Source organism: Neopsephotus bourkii, unplaced genomic scaffold (genome assembly GCF_033783945.1).
Source record: "Neopsephotus bourkii isolate Nb327-2 ecotype Australia unplaced genomic scaffold, CSIRO-AGI_Nbou_v1 NB_1768, whole genome shotgun sequence".
Classification (NCBI taxonomy): Eukaryota; Metazoa; Chordata; class Aves; order Psittaciformes; family Psittacidae; genus Neopsephotus; species Neopsephotus bourkii.
In genome coordinates, this window is record NW_026902242.1 from 11,815,131 (window position 1) to 11,834,004 (window position 18,874).

The window sequence follows — 18,874 nt, forward strand, 5'->3', positions numbered from 1 at the left end:
GACCAGTTGAGCTAGTCAGAAACAGTAACTGCCACAATTAATTGTATTAAATGGATTCATAATGTCAGCACAATTTAAGTTAGTTTGTAGGTCTCTTCGTGGACTCAGACTAATCTGTGAACTGCCAAATCAGAGAAAAATGGGAAGCAAAAGCTAATCAAGCCTTTAAAATTAATTCAGTGCATTCTGGATATTGTTTGTATCATTTTAGCTAAATTGTAATTTCCCTGCAATCTGTGGTCGGTCTCAGTATAAAAATAAATCATCATGTGGGTCACTTTGAATACAGTTTTTAATTTCATTCCACAGTGTCAGTGAGATATATGATGTCTGGAACTACTCTTGTGAGACAACCTTCACTTTTATAATACTCAGGTGAGTGAAAAATCTACTTAGATTTTTATAGTCTTTATAAAAGCTGGTTGACAAATCAACATCCGCATATTACAGAATATTTTGTTCCACTTTTTCTGTTTGTATTATCTTTTTTGAATGACTACTGAGAGATCAAATAAGTAATTAAAAACTGGACAATAGCTATACAAATGCCTTTTAAAAAGTGATTTGTTTAACCCATTTTAACACATGATCAAACACTAGATTATTGTACACAGTGAAAAAAGTACCTTGCTCGCTCTCCAAAAGGGTACGTTCAGCTACATACAGAGCTTAGCTTTTAGACCATCTGTGTTATAGCTGAGTGTGCTTGGTGGCAAGAATTACAGGGCAATAGTGGTAAGTGAACAGTGCCCTCAGCTTCTTTTTAATTTGGTGTGAAGATAGGAAACTAAAATACCCCCCAGAGTCAAGGAATACGGTGTATTAACAAGTGCTGTCACATAAGGAATAAATATAACCATATTTTTCAGTTTGCAAGTCAGCTTCTTGGTTTTTCCCATCTGTATTTGTTTCAGATTTGGTTTGGTAATACTGCTTTTATCTGTGTTGCAGTTTTCTCTAGTCACAAGGGGAAGAGAAAACAAAGTGAGAAAAAAGCATAAAATCTCTAGAAATTTTTTGGCTATTTAGAACAATAAAAGAGTGAGGCTATTTTATAGTGTTTACTCATTAAATATTTTAACAATCACTATACTTTGAAGGAGGTCTAACTTAAAGCTACCTGAAGTAAGCTAAGTGCTATTAACTTTAACATCATAAACAGCTAAAGGGCAAATTCTTTTCTTTGCAAAAAGACAAAGTGGTTTGACTCAGGGTACAGAGTCTAGGAGGCAAGGCCAGTCTTTCCTGACAGAGCTAATCCACAGTGAAGACTTGCTCAAATCATGTAATTGCCCCTGCCAGGCATATGACCATTCTGCTAGCTGTTAGATACGTAGTTATTAATGGCTAAAACTAGCAGGAGACATGTAAGACACAGAGAGGTAGGCACAGTTTTCTTCTTTTTGCTAATTCAGTAGACAACTTGCACTGATCTTAACCTAATGCCTTCTTTCCCAATCTAGCCTAGTTTGATACTCTCAAGTCAAGCACAACGTCAGACTTTGCAACCTGCTTTCCACCACACAGCTACAGCCCTTCCTAACAGATATCTCTGTAAGTGGAGGCAGGATTTGTCCCTCAGATACTTCTGAGTAAATGATAATATCACTTTTTATCTGTGAGTATAAACACTGAGTTTTGCTTCTTAATGACTGTTTCTGTTTTACTGCTACTTCCCACCAGGAACTTGACAGCTAACATAATTAGCAGATGATCGCACTGGGGAGGCTGAAATCTATAACAGCTGTTTTAAGGCATTTTGTACCAAATCTGTGCTGCAGAACCTTTGGACTGGCATTCTCTCCAATGACACAGAGGTTATGGGACGATGGTGTGTAGGTCTCCAGGAAGAACCTGAATTGCTCATTTTCTTGAAAAAAATATAAGAATCCACTTTCAAAGCATTTAGGGGCTTAGTACAAGTACTTGGGCATACTGTATGTATCAGAATTCAATACAAAAGATCACCTTTAACTGAAGTCTAAAAACTGAATGTGCAGCACTGAAACGGTTCACAAATTCATTTTACAATAAAGGTGTTTTGAAGCTTCAGATTTTTCTGGTGGTCCAAATGATCTATTTCTTTGTTACCAGATAAAAGAGCCAATATGAATCAAAGTTACCATTTCTGACGGTAATGCATAGTGCAGCACACACGTTTACTGTTATAAAACAAATAATCATAGTCATTGGCTGTGATAGAATAATAACCATAAAATTAAGACAGAAACCACTTGGGAAAGCACTGCTTCAGTTCCCCACGGAGTATTATAGTGTCTGCCAGATGTAAAGTAGTATGAATCAAGTTCTAGATGGAAAAATAAGAGCCTTAGAGTAATAAGTGTATAATTAAGTACTGATTGAAGTACCAAGCACATTTACAAACTCTGCATCATGTTGTCCCAGAGGAGGAAAGCTACTTGATCTGTGGGAGTACTTAAGCTAAGACACTTAAACCTTTTCTGCACTAGAAAACTTTTGCTGGGGCCATACCACCACCATCTTCCTCAGACAGATACAATTGTCCTTCTCTCAATTCCAGTGTGTCCCAGTTTAAGTGGAACATAAGAAACATTCCACTGTTGTTGCAAGAACGATGCTAGGACAGAAATTAGCATGAGGCTGACAGAACTGCCTTCTACAGAGTATTACTTCCACACAAACAAATAGATTCCTTCTTTGATCTGTATCAGGGACTCAATCCTGAAACAAATTCAGAAGGAAGGTGTGTATGGATATATATGAGACTGTACCCCTAAACTCACCAGCCCCCAAAGCGTAAACTCAGACCTCTTGGTGTGGCCAGTACAGTGGTTTTACAAATGTTAACGTTTTTCTTTAATCCTTTTTTAAATTTAGTTGGGTTTGCACAATGAGAAAGGGCTTGGCCTGTACTTGCAACAATTTTTTGTCAGGGTATAGAGCAACTCAAACTTTCCAAGTACTACTGTGCAAAGTCTCACTGCAAATATGAAAACGCTGTCTTTGTTACTGTTAAGACTGTTAAAATTTTGAGCAGTTTCAATCAAAAGCGAGCTTTCGGAACAGAATTTAGGCTTCTCAATAATTTTGTTTTGAAATATTATGTACAAGGATAAATCAAGATAAATTTGTCAGTATTTGCTTAAATCCTTTTATTTTGTAGCCTCTGTTCAATGGAAGAACTCAGAAAAGTTAACATATTTTCTGAAAGGCGGACGAATTGACTGAAGTATTTCTTGAAGGAAAGAGAAGTATTATTGTGAAGAAGCCATAATCAAATTCTGAGAAAATCATAATACAATTTTTGTTCAAGTTGACTCTAGACTCAGATATTTTAAATCACTTAATTCAGAAATGTGTAGGGTTTTCATCTCCTTTTAGTTTAACAATCTCAGGTGATTTCCAAAGGGAAAGGCAAAGGGAGGACTTTCCTCGCTAATTCACACTGCGATAAATGACTGTTAAAGTGCCTTCTAAGATTTACAGTAGGGAGCTGTTCCTTGAAAGTCACTAGTCAACATGACAGTCAGCAGTATACAATTGTCCAAGTGATGTGTGGAGGTGTTCTGTATTATATGACTCTTTCTCCTTTTCAGATAGGTGGTAATATTCACTTATGCAGTAAGCACATCAAAAAGGAAAGCCAATTTTAATTTAATCTTTTAAGTATCCAATGTAAGAACAATTCTTGCACAAAGGTCAAATTTAGGTCTATAGCTTTATTATGAAATTATATACTATAACAATTTTCATCTCAGTACAGGAGCAGGATTTGAAATTTATTTCCAGTACCAGTTAATGGGTCTTGTTACATATATACTGAAAAGAAAAAACAATCTAGAACTAGAAAAATGTAAATTTTTGTTTACAAAAATTATTCATAATTTAATGCAACAGCATATAGAAAAGATATGAAATACACAGCTTTCAGGGTGGGAGCTGAAAAATATATTGGGTTTCTGTTTATTTTTTGCTCTTTCCATTCTGTTTGTTGTGTTTTGAAGTGTCACAGTAATAGTGATACTTCCTAGAACATATTAGCTCTGTATACAAAGCTTCAACAAGCAATAGAATGAAATAGGAGTACAAAACAGATATTTTGATTGTCAAATGACTTATTCATATGACACTATATTAATTCATCAATTCAATGCTGTAATGTATACTTGATGGTATCTTAATTTTACTAGAAATATTCAGAATTGATAAAATTTACCTTGGTGTGTACAGTCCAAAGCAAGTCGAACATACTGCTTAATATTACCTAAACCCAAAGGGACTTAAAGTGTAAAGGTACAGAAAACAAAAAATACTATATACATTTTTATGAAGTCAATAAAATGAATCTCACTCTGCATGTCTTAAAAAACATCCATATGTTTCTTTCTCTTTTTCTTTCTCTAAAATGTGGGAAAAAGGTGGTGTTTTTTTTTGGGGGGGTGGGTTTTGTTTTGTTGGAGTCTTCTTTCTTTAAGGACTCTGGGACAAAACACACTTATTTCCTACGTATAAAGGCTATACTCCTTACCTCAGAATGGAAGGCATCATGTATAAGCTAGCCTATACTTTACAAATGGATCTCTCTGCAACACAGTCCACCATATACGCATAATTTGAATGTGTGACTGTGCAGAAAACATAGGAGACTAGAAAGAGAGGAACAAATAGGAGAAGCAGCATGAAGTGTTAAAGTGTAGGATCATGACAAAATGATCCTCTCTGGGTACATGCTTAAGTTAACTTGCTCAGGAACATTCCCAGGCAGTGACACTAAATGACACAAAATAGTCTATGTAAGTTTTAGAAGATGGTTTCAGCTTCCCTTATTGGGTGACTACCTCCAATTGTCTGCTCTGGGTGTTTCCTTGGATGTTCAAACTGCCAAATCATTCCTGGCACTTGTGCTGGTTTTGGCTGGGATAGTGAATTTTCTCCATAGTAGCTGTTAAAAGGATATGGTTTGGATTTGTACTGAAAACACTGTTGATAATACAGAGACATTTTCATTACCTCAGAGCAGTGCTTACAGAGAGTCAAGGCCTTTTCTACTTCTCACATCACACCAATAGCAAGTAGGCTGCAGGTGCACAAGAAGCTGGGAGGGGACACAGCTAGGACAGCAGACCAAATGGATATTGCATTCCATATGGCATCACGCTCAGCATATAAAGCTGGGAAACGAGGAGGAGGAGGAGGGGTACATGCAGAGTTACGGTGTTTGTCTTCCAGAGTAACCATGAGACCTGAGTAACCAAAGAGCCCTGCTTTCCTGGAGATGGCTGAACATCTGCCTGGCTATAGGAAGTGGTGAATGAACGTCTTGTTTTGTTTTGCTTGCATGCATGGCTTTTGCTTTACCTATTAAACTGTCTTTCTTTATCTCAACCCACAAATTTTCTCCCTCTTCGACTCTGTTCCTCATCCCACCAAGGGGCTGTGTGGTCCTTAGTTGCCAATTGAGGTTAAACCACAAAAGTCCTTTTTGTTGAAGTGTTCAAGATAATGAGTGGCATGTGCTAGATCAAATTTATAGGTTCTATTGCTGTTCAGCTATTAACGGACAGCTTCCGTACTTACCATGGTGCTTGCTTCCCTTACTGTGTATCAGAGTCTAGTGCTCATTAGTGGCTGCTTTTTGCTTCTGCTGCTGGCTGTACTGCTTATCATCTTACTCTGCTGTGCCTGGGAACAGTTTGATAACAGCAATGGCCATGCGACTAGGCTGGCAGATGGCCAGGGCATCACTGCTGTTTCTGTGCAGCACTCCAGTGTGAACTCCAGTCAAAGGGTCTGTGACTTGTGGAGGAGTCCACAAAAGAGCAGGACACCCCAAAGCATCTGTGCTGTGGATAAGTCCACACCAGAGCAGGTACATCTCAAAGTGTCTGTGCCACCTGTACCTTCTCCACAATGAAGACGGTACACCTTGAATCATCTGTGGCTGCAGATAAGTCCATGCTGCAGCAGGTACATCCTGTGGCTGTATGTAAGGTCATGCCTCATGAGAGCACCTCAAAGCGTGTGGCCATGTTTAAGACCAGGACAGAGCAAGTACAGCTCTGGAGGAACTGCAAGCTTGAGTAAGGCCATGCTGAAGCAGGTATATCTCTGAAGGCATTTCGGCCCATGCATAAGGCCACACTGCAACATGTACACCTCAAAGCAACTGTGGCTGTGGCAGCAGGTAAAGCCCTGGAGGGACTTTATGGATAAAATTCCACTTGGAGCAGATAGACCCCTAACGGACTGCAGTGTGTGGCTAAGTCCAACCTAGAGCAAGCGCAAGGGGAGGTGTTTATTAGAAAGTTAAACCCAGTCCAAAGGGCCCATGGTGGAGACTGTAATGGCAATACCTTCACATTGTACTAACCCAAGATTTGAATTGCATGTTATGGAATTACTATAGCAGGAACCACGTGAACTAATGGAGAACAAGCCTTACAAGCAGCAGTGCAAGTACAGCAGCAACCTGATCTGAGCTGGCTTTGGTGCCCAGTAACTCCACGCAATACATAACCTCTCCTGTTCTCCTGTAACATACAGAGCTCAAAGTCATGGACTAAATGAAGTCAACATATGTGGACATATGTGCACATTTTAAAGACATTTTATAGGCCAGAGGGACACAAGAAGCTGGGAGGGGATGCAGATGAGACAACTAACCATAACTATCCAAAGGCATATTCCGTATCATATATGGACACATATATGCACACCTTATATGCACACTCAGCATATAAAGCTGGGAGGAGAAGGAAGGAGGGGAAGTTTGGAGTTATGCTGTTTGTCTTCCAGAGTAACCATTATGTGTGGTGGACCCCTGCTTTCCCGGAGATGGCTGAACACCTGCCTGCTTATGGGAAGTAGTGAATGAATTACTACTTTTTCTTTGCTTCCGTGCATGGCTTTTACTTTACCTACTAAACTGTCTTTATTGTAACCCACGAGTTTTCTCACTTTTCCCTTATGATTCTCTCACCCATTCCACTGAAGGGGGAGTAAGTGAGCAGCTGTGTTTGTTAGGGTTAAACCACAATAGCACTGCACTGTTCAACATAGTTTTGGTTAGCCAGCTATGGCCAAAGCATGCAAACGAAAATTTGAAGAGCTCACTAGTATAAGAGGTCATGCTTCAGTGGTGGAAAACTTTCCTGGCTTGTTTGAATTTCCTAAAACAAATACAGCTCTTGTATCTTTGCAAGCTTCTAAAGAATGGACTAGATGTCTTTACATAAATGGTTTAAGGAATGTGAGGCAAAGTGTGCTCTGCAACATACTCAGTCACTGAATTTATATGACTGACCCTACTAAAAAAGCAGTGTTACCAACAGCACATAAATGCTTTTCTATTTTTAACAGATTTTTTTCTTTACACCTCTAGTGTCTTGTGGTTTAGATATTTTGAAGTACATGGTAACTATATATGTACACAGGAAAGTATATTTTGTGAATAACCTCTTCATTGTATCTTTCCAAAGCCTACATGGGAAATATCCTCTTTTCACCCCTCATCCAAAGCAAATTTACCAGGTTTAAACATATCAGGTCTTCACAAGGTAGGATATTTTCTACTTTTATTTGTGATGCTCTTCAACACAGCTGATAAGACTAAGGATTGATGATCAGTAGATTTATGAAATGTTTTATTACATAATTTACTTTTACAATAATGATTACCATTGTATTTTACTATTACAATAACTGATACAATACAGTGAACCTCACTGTATTAACAGGTGAACAACTTGTTGTGTTAACCAAGTTCTCCCTTTATTCCTATTCCCTTCCTCAGTACTGAAAGACAAATTGCATTATAATGGTCAAGAAATTTCTCAGACTATCCAGGAAATCAAAACAGATTATTTCAGTTTCAGATACTTCCAATAATGAAAGTAAAATGTGAGAGTCGCAAAAGGATATTAGTGATATTTACAAATTTAGCGGAAAAGATGACTCAATCTTCTCTTAACCCTTAGCCCAGTGACTGGAATATTTACACACCAGAAAAAACCTTTTACATTACCCTACCTGCCAAAGAATTCACCCACTTGACATGCATACACTCTAGCTTGTGGGCTGATCTTTTACATGTTGTCCTAAGGAAGCTATACATTCGGTATAAAATGTGTGTACTGGAAGCATCAAGCTTCACCTCCATAATTTTCAAGGGAGCCATGTCCTTTGAAAATCTAGCCCTTCAAAGACAAAGTGGTTTTTACATCCATTTTTTCCAGGAAAAAAGCACTCAGCTAATTCAAGACAGATAATTATTAAAAATAGTGTATTTACCGAACAAATGCATTTGCCAAAGACTCACCATGTTCTTCTGCCCACAGCAACTTATTTTATGAAAAATAATATGCAATCCAATTTGGTGGTTTGTGGAATATGACAGCCCAGAACCCACCTCTTACTGAAGCCAACTGCAAGGGTGGTTAGGAATCTAAGCTATGCAAGTAGAATTATTTTTCTGGGAGAGAAATGCAAAAGCACTGAGATGGATGTTACTGTACTGGAGAAGTATAGGTAAAAAATGACTGTGAGCTAGACACACAAAAACCCCAGAGAAGCCCAAGTGATGCTCCACCACAGAAGTCCTCAAGAAAAGAAAACAACAAACATTACAAATCGTTTCCAAAGGATTTATGTCCAAGAACAAAAGTTCTGAATCCTAGTCCTGTTACATTCAGGTGAGCATTTTATCATGTCTACATTTTATAAATGGACAAGAACCTTTAAAAGAAATAGCTGATCAAACTCTTCTCCTAAAGAAACATAACCAGTCAGGTTTCAAAATTGGGTACAATGCTTATGTCAGAAATAAGGAAAAGAAAGATGTCTGTATCATTTCAATCATATCAATCACATTTGTTATTAAATACTATCACATTACTTACTGGCAAACTATGCTATTAAAACTGTGATTTAGTGACAAAGAATCCTGGGTAGTTTGTGGCAGAAGAGACGAATAATTCCATCTCCTCTCCACTTTGAAGAATCAACAATTATCTGAAACACCAGAGATGGAACATACGCCTTCCAGCCAGCAAAAAGTGAGCATCTTTCCAGAAAGGGCAGAATAGAAGGAGAAATGAGAGGCTTCAAGGATGAACAGACTGGGAAGATCAAAAAGGGAATAGGACTAAGATAAAAGACAAAGCATTCAGCTGGTAACAGACCTGAAATTCACAGATCACAGAGATGGAAAACCCCTGATAACAGATCAGACTGCCAGAGTTGAAAGCAAATAGAACTACGTAGTTGCTGGAAATGATTTTCTTAGAATCATAGAACGGTTAGGATTGGAAAGGACTTTAAGATCATCTAGCTCCAACCCCCTGCCATGGGCAGGGATGCCTCATGCTAGGTCATATTGCTAAAGGCTCTGTCTGCCAGTTTCCAGTTCACCACATCTCAGCCAAGGGCCAATAACCTCCTAAAATGAACTGCCTTGACCACTTGCCATTTTGTAGCCATTCTATAAGGCTACTTAACTGTATTTTAGTGTTCAGATATTCCATTCATAGTTAATGTCCATTCAGCTGAAGGGGTTACAAGCAACACATTTGGCAATATTTACATTGCACACTAATTAGAATAGAGTATAAAAGATACACTTCACCAAAACCAAACTTGAACCACTTATGTAAGGAGACAAAGAAAAGACAAAAGAGTAAACAACTAAAAATAGGATATACTTGTGTCATACTAATCATTAATAACTAATAAGCAACTGACCTTAGGGTCCCCACAGGTCTGCAGTCTTTCTCATTAAATATTTCCTGAATGTATTTCTAACACTCTAAATATTCCATTTTACAGTATTTCTATGCAGAATATGTATCCTTTTTCTATGATAGTAGAAAAATACCAGCAACAGGGGATTGGATTAGTATTTCAGTATTAAAAGTTATAACCTCTAGTACAGGACAACGAGAATCTGGACAGAACCTTATTGTAAGATGGGCAAAAAAAGACAATACTCAAGATTTAAAAAAATGGACTTTGTTCAGTTACTGGAAAGCTTGTATCAAACAAGACTGCTATGGCAACTTGCAGAGCCGGAGGACAGAGTGCTGTTGTCACAATCTAATGTAAAGCACAATCCTAGTGGCATTGATGGGATAGTACCACACAGCCTTCCTGCTACAGTGCAGCTGTGCAGCCGCAGCTTGGGACAATACCTGAAGATCTTGAAAGCCATTTCTACTAGCCATTTCCAGTCCTAGGTTCATACTTTATATTTCAGATGTGCCAGAGATCTTCTTGCAATGCTTGTATGAATATTAAATAATATTCTAGCAGTCCTTTGCTATAATTTTCATCAACAACTGCTCTATAATACTGTTATGCTAGAATTCTGCTATAGGTTGGGGTTTTTTTTAAAGATTATTTATTTTCACTTTGTTAAGTGCACACAGACACAAAATACACAGCTGCATAGCTAAATGGATGCTGTAAGGTTTATCATAGTATCATCATAGTTTATGCAGTTGCTTATAGCCCATTTCCTATTTGAGACCAGATAACACTCTTTCCATAGAAGGTAACTCCATAAAGTTCAAGTCACACAACTGATATCAGGGAAGCACTTGACAGATGTTTAAACTAGAGCTGGAAAAAGCATTAAGTCACAGAGTGGTCCAAAGAGGTATATAGGGCATATTTTGTTTATTTTAACCATTAAAATTCTAGCTAGATGAAGTTGATAAAATAAGAAAGGTTGCACGTTTTTTTAACCTATTGCAGGAGAAATGAGACTCTAAGATCTTAAGTCTCCATTATGTAGTTACAGTGCTGTCATTTCCAACTAACAGCATTCATTTTTTGTAACTATCTTGTCATTCACCATTTCATAACTGTCTGAATAAACATTTAATTGCTTCAATGTATAGCATATTCCCCTAAAAAAAGGTCATAATTAGTTACATATCTGCATGATCTTGTGATTGCACCATCACTGAGAATCCATCTCTCTTTAGGAAAGCAGCTAAAATCTAAACTATGTAGACCAGCTTTAAAAACAAAGTTTCTGTCTGATGAGCTGAAGACTCGTTCGGACAATGTAAAGACATTGAATTAAAATCAATTCAATACACTCTCATATAGTACTAGACAATTTTGCTTATCTGTCATTTGACCATAATAAATCACTGCTACACAGTGGATCTCACACTTAATTTTGCAAGACAGGATCATGCAATAATCTACAGACACACCAAACTGAACGGTCAAAGTGGTGTGATGCTGTCTGTGCTCATTAATACTATTCATTTAGCTTTTCTGAATTAAACATGCATTCCTGGTTCGTTTGTTTATTTTGAGATAAGGTTTTGTTTGGGTTTTCTTCCCTCTTTTAGAAACATTATTTGACTTGAGACAAATACCTTTTCCTATCTGTTTGTAATTAAAGATACTGACAGTCCTTGAAGTAATTCATAAAGGAATAAACTAATGGTAGTTACATCCGAGGCTAGCGTCCTCACACGAAAAGAAACTGCATGTAAAGGAGAATGCACACTGGGTCAGGAAAACATCCAGAGCCCTCGGCACCTGGCTTTCCGACGAGCGGCAAAAGGGTATTTTGCGTGGGGTTTCCCCTCGGTGCATGTTAGCACCGGGAGACGGTACCGCACCTCTCCTACTCTTCCTCCTACCGTTGTCGTAGGGTACAGAGAAAGGTGCTTCTGCAGAGGCGGCGGTGCCCCGAAGGCAATGGGATGCCCAGCGCCTCGGTGGGCGGCGGCGGGGCGGGGCAGCGCAGCCCCCCCGCCGGCCCTCGCATCCCTTTCCCGGTAAAGTTTTCCACTGGGGCTGGCCTCCGCCGGGCGGTGCATGCCGTCCCAGGGCGCTGACCCTGGGCCGCGCTCCGCCGAGCCACCCCTCTCAGACGGGCACCCCCCGGGCTTATCCCCGCGGCCGGACGGCGCACGCACTCACCTGTCGTCGCTCTGCCAGCCTTGATCTCCCAGCAGCAAGTCCCGAAAGCGGTACCGGGGCGGCAGCGGGGGCACCTCGCTGTCCAGGTCCACCATCCTGCCCGGAGGAGGGGCGCTCAGCCCCACCGCCTCCCGCCGGAGCGGGGCGGGATGAGGGGGAAGCCGAGGGGAGGAGGGGAGTGCGGCCGCCGTCTGAGGGGAGCGCCGGGGCGAGCTCGCGCGTGACGGCCTCCCCCGCGTTCAAAGTTACGCGTGGGGGAGGGGGGGGGTGAGCCCCGCGCGACCCGCCTCGAGGGAAAGCAGGTGCCGGCGGGCGGCGGCCTCGGCGGCGCGCGCGCGCGCGCCCGCCCACCGCCCCGAGCGCGCGCGCACCGCCCGCCGCGGTTGACAACAAAAGAGCTGTCCACAGCCATGCAAATGTTGTTTGGCGCCGCCGCGGGCGGGGGAGCCAATGGGGTGAGTGCTCATTTGCATACTCCAGTGACGGCGCGGGAACCTCTGCCTGCCGGCCAATGGAAGCCCCTCACTAGCGCAGCAGGGTAGGGGGGCTCCTTGCTGGTCCGGGCGGGTGTGAGGCGGGGGGCCGCAGCGGGTACATCCCGGGAACACCCCGAGGACACCGCGGCTCCTGCCACGCCTCGGCCGCGTTGCTGCCCAGCCTCGCCGGCTGAGTGCGGGTCCCCTCGAGGCGGCTTTGCCGGGTGTCGCGGACTGCGGGTTCCCCCGCTCGCCGCGGCAGGGCAGGCGCTCTGCAGGTTCCAGACTTTCTCCTGGGGGCGCTCATGGGGTTCCCCCATAAGCTACCTCCCACAGCCAGCAGCCTCCTCTTGTATCACCCCCGACGTCCTCAAAAGGACTCTTATGTAGGCTCCAGCATTTGACAAGTGAGGTGTTTTATCTTGGGGGGCTGTAGGTGGCCTCTGTGCAGCCTACATTGTACTGATGATAAGTCATCAGTCAGGCATATCTCGTTAGTGACATATGCCTGACCCTGTTTTGTGTCAGCTCTTCAGAAGTCACAAGTGCAAATGTGGTAAGCCATTGGTCAATTTCCACTTTCCATTACCTGGGGGGTTGTTGCACATATCAGGAGTGGTGACACATGTCCCGTAAACTTACAGGGGACTTGACTTATTACAGTGCTAGAAATGTGTAGGCAATGCCGCAAAGTAGGAGGCACTCTAGAAGTACTTGAGTTTCTTCTGTGACTGATGAAGGATGTATTACTGATTGATGGTTTGCTGGAATCCAGTGTCACCGACTTGAAATAGTGAATAATCTGGTTTGGATATGCTCTTAAAGGCCCACTGTAGTATACACTAACTGTCATACTCAGCATCTAATGCCCCGGTTCTGGTAAACCTAAATATTAGTACTTTTTGGCAGCCTTTCATTTGCCTCCCCAGATGAGGTTTTCACCTAAACCATTCAGTTGTAGCATTCCTTTCCTAAACGAAGTTGGGCACTGGTACAGTTTATTTAGAATCAAATTCAGATTCTGGTGAACCAGGGGCTAAGTGATGAATAAGCAGTTATTTCCTATGCATGGTTTAAATACCACATACGTAATTAGGTGCATGCATTCATACTGTGTACTGAAGAGTGAGCTCTCTGGTTTACATTTAGTTGGATTTCTATGTAGAAAGTAAGCTGGTTATAAGCTGATATGGCACATACAGTAGCAGCTTGAGTGTATCATATAATAACGTGCCCTGCTGAGAATCCAACTCTGAGCTTCATGCTATGATGGAAAGACTTCTCAAAGTAACCAACGGGTAGTCCAATTCAGGACACGGATTACCTCTGCTGTTGTTACAGACAGTGCATCTTTCCTTGCTTCTTTAGCACAGAGTTCTTAAGCATAGGTTCTCTGATTGTTGTTTCTTAAGCCAGTTGCAGTATTGTATCCCAGGTCCTGTGAAGTGCTGGGATCACTGGAGTATGATGCTTACCCTTTTTCACAGCTTGGTGCATTCAGCATTTACAATGTGCTTCTCAGAAAGGCTTGTTAGATGAAGGAAAACAGATGCACATATGTGGCAAGAGTTCAAAGGTAGCTCACTCTTTGCTTTGGCTGATATGGGAAATAGATAAAATAGTGCATTACCCCACTGTCACATTCTTGCCAGTTTTGCCAAGCTGTGTTCTGAGGTCAGAGCTCTCTAAAAGCCTAATTAAAAAGAAAGAGAAAAAAAATAATAATCCAGGATCTTTCTTCTTTAGAATATTTATGTTCAGCCATATTATGGTTTTTTGCTCTCAGCTGCTTCTTCTGCTGAACAGGCCATTTCTTCTAAGAAAACATTGTTTCCTCTCTCTACCCGGGTATCTTTTCATCTTGCCAAAACTTTAGGGGGGATGGAGCCTGTATATTATAATGGTTTGTTATAAAAGTAAAGTCCTTTTCTGAGGCCTATGAACTGTAGGTCAATTGGGAAATTAATGGTGTTTCTGTTGTACCTTCTAACAACAGCCTCATTAACTTTTCCATATTCACTGATCAATTTAACATTTGTTTTCATACTTGAGCTTTTTCTACCATGGAAATGCATTTCAGAATGGTAATAGTTGACATGCAAACTAGCAACCTCGTGAATAGTTGAGCAGAGCTAATGAAAAGCAAACTTGTAACTGAGACTGTAGTAATGCAATTTGTACAAAGGCTTAATTTTACACTCCGAAGTAAAACAAACTCTTTGCAGTATAAAATTACCTGTGTATTTACATGTCTGACAGTATGAGGCCTGGTCTAGTATACAAAATTGGGTAGAAATGGGATTTTAGTTAGCTAAATCAGATATTTTTATTAGCAACTCAAAACAGCTGGGAGATGTATGTCTTCAAAGCTGAGGAGACACTGAAATCCACCTGGAGACAGATGCTGTTACATATCAACTATTGGGTCACTTTGCTTAAGCTAGGCATTCCTTCTGCCATTGTCTGTTAAAGAAAAGGTGTGAGCCATACTTGGTTTTTTTTTTAGGGAACAAATGTAGGTTTGTGCTCTTGGGATGATTCTGGCCCTGGGAAGTGTGGAAAGCCTCTGTAGCCCTGATTTGACTTGGGGGCTGAAAATAGACTTTAATGAATCTCTTAAAAAAAAACAAACTCAAAACAAACTAGCTAGATATAGGTGGGTAACTCTTTTCAAGTACTTAACTCTGAAGTTTGGAAGTGAGGGAACACAACTAGGAGCTGTGTTACTGAGTTTTCTGCTAATTACTGGATATAAATCTTGGATCATATTGAGTTACAGAAAGAAAAAGAAAATATTTAGGTTTCCTTTTTAGGTTACTTGTATTTGGTGATGTATAGGTAAAACAGACTGGCACAATGCAGATGGATTCTGGACTTTCTGAATAGTTGCAGTGTGTATGGTGGTGTACATAGATTATTAATGCTGTTCTTTATTCAAGACTTTACAACCAGCTGAGGAGGTGGCTGGTCCCTTCTCCCAAGTAACGAGTGATAGGACAAGAGGTAACGGCCTCAAGCTGTGCCAGGGGAACTTTAGATTGGATATTAGGAAAAGTTTCTTCGCCAAAAGGGTTGTCAGGCATTGGAACAGGCTGCCCAGGGCAGCGATGGAGTCCCCATTCCTGAAGTGTTCAAAAACTGTACACATAAGGCCCTTAGTAACATGATTTAATGGTGGACTTGGCAGTCCTGGGGGACCTGATGATCTTAACAATCTTTTCTAACCTAGCTGATTCTATGGTCATAGGTTCTGCCTGTCTATCTAAATTTGAATTATGCATTCTAATGTAATAAAGTAAATCCGATTATTGTGTTAGTTTTTTATACTTTCCCCCAAAAGGTTGTCTTTATTATTAAAAGGTTTAATTATGGACATTCACTGGGACATTCTTTAGTGTTAGCATTTGCCAGCCGAGTAGAATATTGAGGGACTCAGTATTCACAGTTAATAAAATGATTTGGGTTTTAGAACAGTTAACTGTACTTAAACAATATTTGGTTCACATTAGCTTCAGTTTCACTTCCAAAAGAATCTGCAAAGGTGGAGTCTGCATAAAGACATTATCTGTTAAAACGTGCCTAGAGAAAACTCTGAAATGAGGAGTCTGTGCCGATAGATATTGTTTATCTCAGAAAATAGATTCTCATTATTGAAAAAGGTATAGTCCTCAGTTAGAAAGCAGCAGTGTTTATTTTTTAAGAAATCTATTAGTGGGGTTTTTTTTTTTAATTCTTCTTTCTTTTTTTCTTTTTTTTTTCTTTCCCTGCCTTTCAGACCATCAACTCCAAAAGCAATCTCAAATCCAAACTCCAGGACATAAATGTCTTATAGGACTAAAGTTAGGTGTGCTGGACTGAGAGTTACAGCATTCTGCAATCTGAATGTATCTGAGAGACCAAATGAAACCAATAGCAAAACCGGGTCAGAGGTTATAGAATCATAGAATACCATGCTGGAGGGATGTCAAAGATCAATACAAAATGTATTTTGAGGACTCTTCCTCTTTGCCTACCATGATACAGAACTGTTATTTAGCGATGTGGAGTATATGACTACAAACTACACCAGTGTGAAACGGTTATCTACAGGCTACCTTAATGGACTTAAGCATTTAAACTCATTGATTGCAATTTTGACTTTTTAAAATATATGTCTAAAAGGCATATATATCACCACTGTATACTAATAATACTTAGTTATGGATATAGCTCAGACCAGGATGCCTAAGTGGGTTCCTATTGAGTTGCAAGAGAGCAAAATTACCTTTAAATCATATAGCCTTACATTTAACGTTTACACAATACTTGTGCTTCTTGAGGTTGATAGAGAGCAAAGGGATGTTGCTGAACTGAACAGTACAACATATATAGGGCCCACAGTACTTTGAGATTGTAATTTAAAATCCTTGCATCTACAACATCTAGTTCTTGCATATTTGTTTCATACAGTCTAGTGTACATTTCTTAGACCCATCATTTTGTGTGTCAGTTACTGCTTGAATAAGGGCAGCCTTTTGTATATTCCTCATTTTTGTGACCATAACACCACATCTGCTAGATCAAAGATTGACTACTTATTTCAGTTCCAAGGACTGCCTGGACTTTGCCTTATTCTTCTGTGTCATTTCCTATTCACATGATTATTTCTGTCTTGCATCTTTGTCTAATCTCTATGTTCCCACACATTATGATTTGAAAGCATCATCTTTTTCTTACTTCTCCCACGCTGCAAAGGAATTGCCACTGTAATGCCACTCTTTCACATCCTTTTCTCAAAAAGAACTTGCTAGTGAGTTAGGTCAACATGAGCGTATCGTGTTTGTCTCTTTCTTTGTTAGTTTACATTTGTTGCAGCTTACTAGATTCTTGGCTGTTAGGGACGAGGCCCATTTTTGGTTCATTCTGAATCTTACAGTACAGTCTGGGGGGTGGCACCTGCGTACTACTGTAGTATAAATAATGATTACATTGTCCAGTAAGTTCCTGCAGTGTTTCTGCAGAAAGAAATCCTTATGTCACCTCTTTCCGAGGTTGTCTGCTGGACTAGTAACAGGGAAAATTGATGATAATCTTAATTGTCCTTTAAGAAAGCACAGCTGCTGGAGGAATACTACTAATAGATAATGAAACTCTTACAAACTTGTTAATCATGATATTCTCCAAGCAGCAGCACAAGCTCCAGAAGGCTATGCATATTTTTATTCTCAAAAGAAACATTTATTTCTAAACAAATCTTCCTCTTCTTACACACCTTTGAGTCTTTAATGCTCCTACTTACTTTCTATTGCATATTTTGCATTTTCATTTTGTGCCCCTTCATGTCACTGTCTGATAAACCTGCCAGAGTACAGCGCTGCAATGTTTGGAATTATTTACATTTCGGGGGAAAAAATACCCTTGGAGTCCTCTTATCTGTACACTTAGTGCCTATTTTTTAAAAGGCTGCGCAGCAGCAGACTCTTCCACTGACATGAAAGGTTTGATAGTGATTCAGAAACAGTAACAGACTGAAATAGCCCAAAGTGAGAACAGAGTTTTAAGGTCACTTGTAAGCTACAAAGCTAAGGCAGAAGGAGAAATGTGAGGAATTTCCAAATTTGTAATTTCTCTGAAAGGATTAAAAATAAATAAATTAGGAAATAAATGGAGGTGGTTTTGGTTATTTGGGGGGCTTTTTTTGTATTGTATCTAATGAAACTGAAATCTTGGTAGGTAGAGGGCATGTTTTCCATAGCCTCGTGAGCATGACTCTGTAGTGCAAGCATGATCCTTATAAGGCTCGCTCAGACACAGGGCATACAGTATGACCTGATGTTTGTTCTTATATGCTAAACCATCGTAGCATAGATCCAAAAAGGAACAGCATCCACTTCAGGGCTACCCAAGGTCGTGGTACACCACAGTCCTCAGACCAGTGGTGACGTGGAAAGAAACTGTAGGAACAAGAGGTATAGCAACACTGCAGCAGAGGAGAACAAGCTGGTAGGAAATGGTGATAACCTCTGAATTGCCTTTCAGCTTATCTCCACTTGGCTGTGAGTAGGAGGACTTCATTTGAAACTAGATATACTGACAGCTGCTTTTATATAGGAGAGCATCTTTTTTTTTTTTTTTGCAAAGAACACCTTTTCAAGTAATTTTAACTTTGCTTTTGAGTACAGAGCACAAAGGTGGGAGAAGGAGATTTTGTTTAAACAGGAGAGTTATAAGAAGTGTGGTATGAAATACTTTTAGAATTGGACACGATCTGTCTCCTGTCATTGCTGCAAAACCCTGAACATGCCTGAATGCATGCTGTTATCTAATTTGTGTTGGAAGAAGCTGAAGGAATATTCAAAGAATTCCTAATACTGCTTTCTGTTTGCAGTGGTGCTCACATGGCCCATCCTTGGTAAAATGGCCTGGACAACAGCAGCTGTTAAGGTAGGAATGTGATTTTAAGCATCCAAAACTGTCTGAGAATGCGTATGCTGCAG

At 40.3% G+C, this 18,874-nt stretch overlaps 2 protein-coding genes across 7 annotated transcripts in view; both read right to left on the minus strand.

Annotated features, from left to right (window-relative positions):
* Positions 1-12,092, minus strand: part of KCNT2 (potassium sodium-activated channel subfamily T member 2) — a 130,505-nt gene extending 118,413 nt beyond the window's left edge. For all 6 annotated transcript variants that reach the window (XM_061379253.1, XM_061379252.1, XM_061379250.1 and 3 more), the window contains exon 1: positions 11,923-12,092. In XM_061379253.1, the coding sequence (XP_061235237.1) occupies positions 11,923-12,017 (95 nt within the window). In that variant the 5' untranslated portion in view covers positions 12,018-12,092. The remainder of the gene's footprint in view (positions 1-11,922) is intronic.
* The window catches only part of F13B (coagulation factor XIII B chain), a 301,636-nt gene that overhangs the window by 220,551 nt on the left and 62,211 nt on the right, over positions 1-18,874 (minus strand). The gene's annotated exons all lie outside the window — the stretch shown is intronic.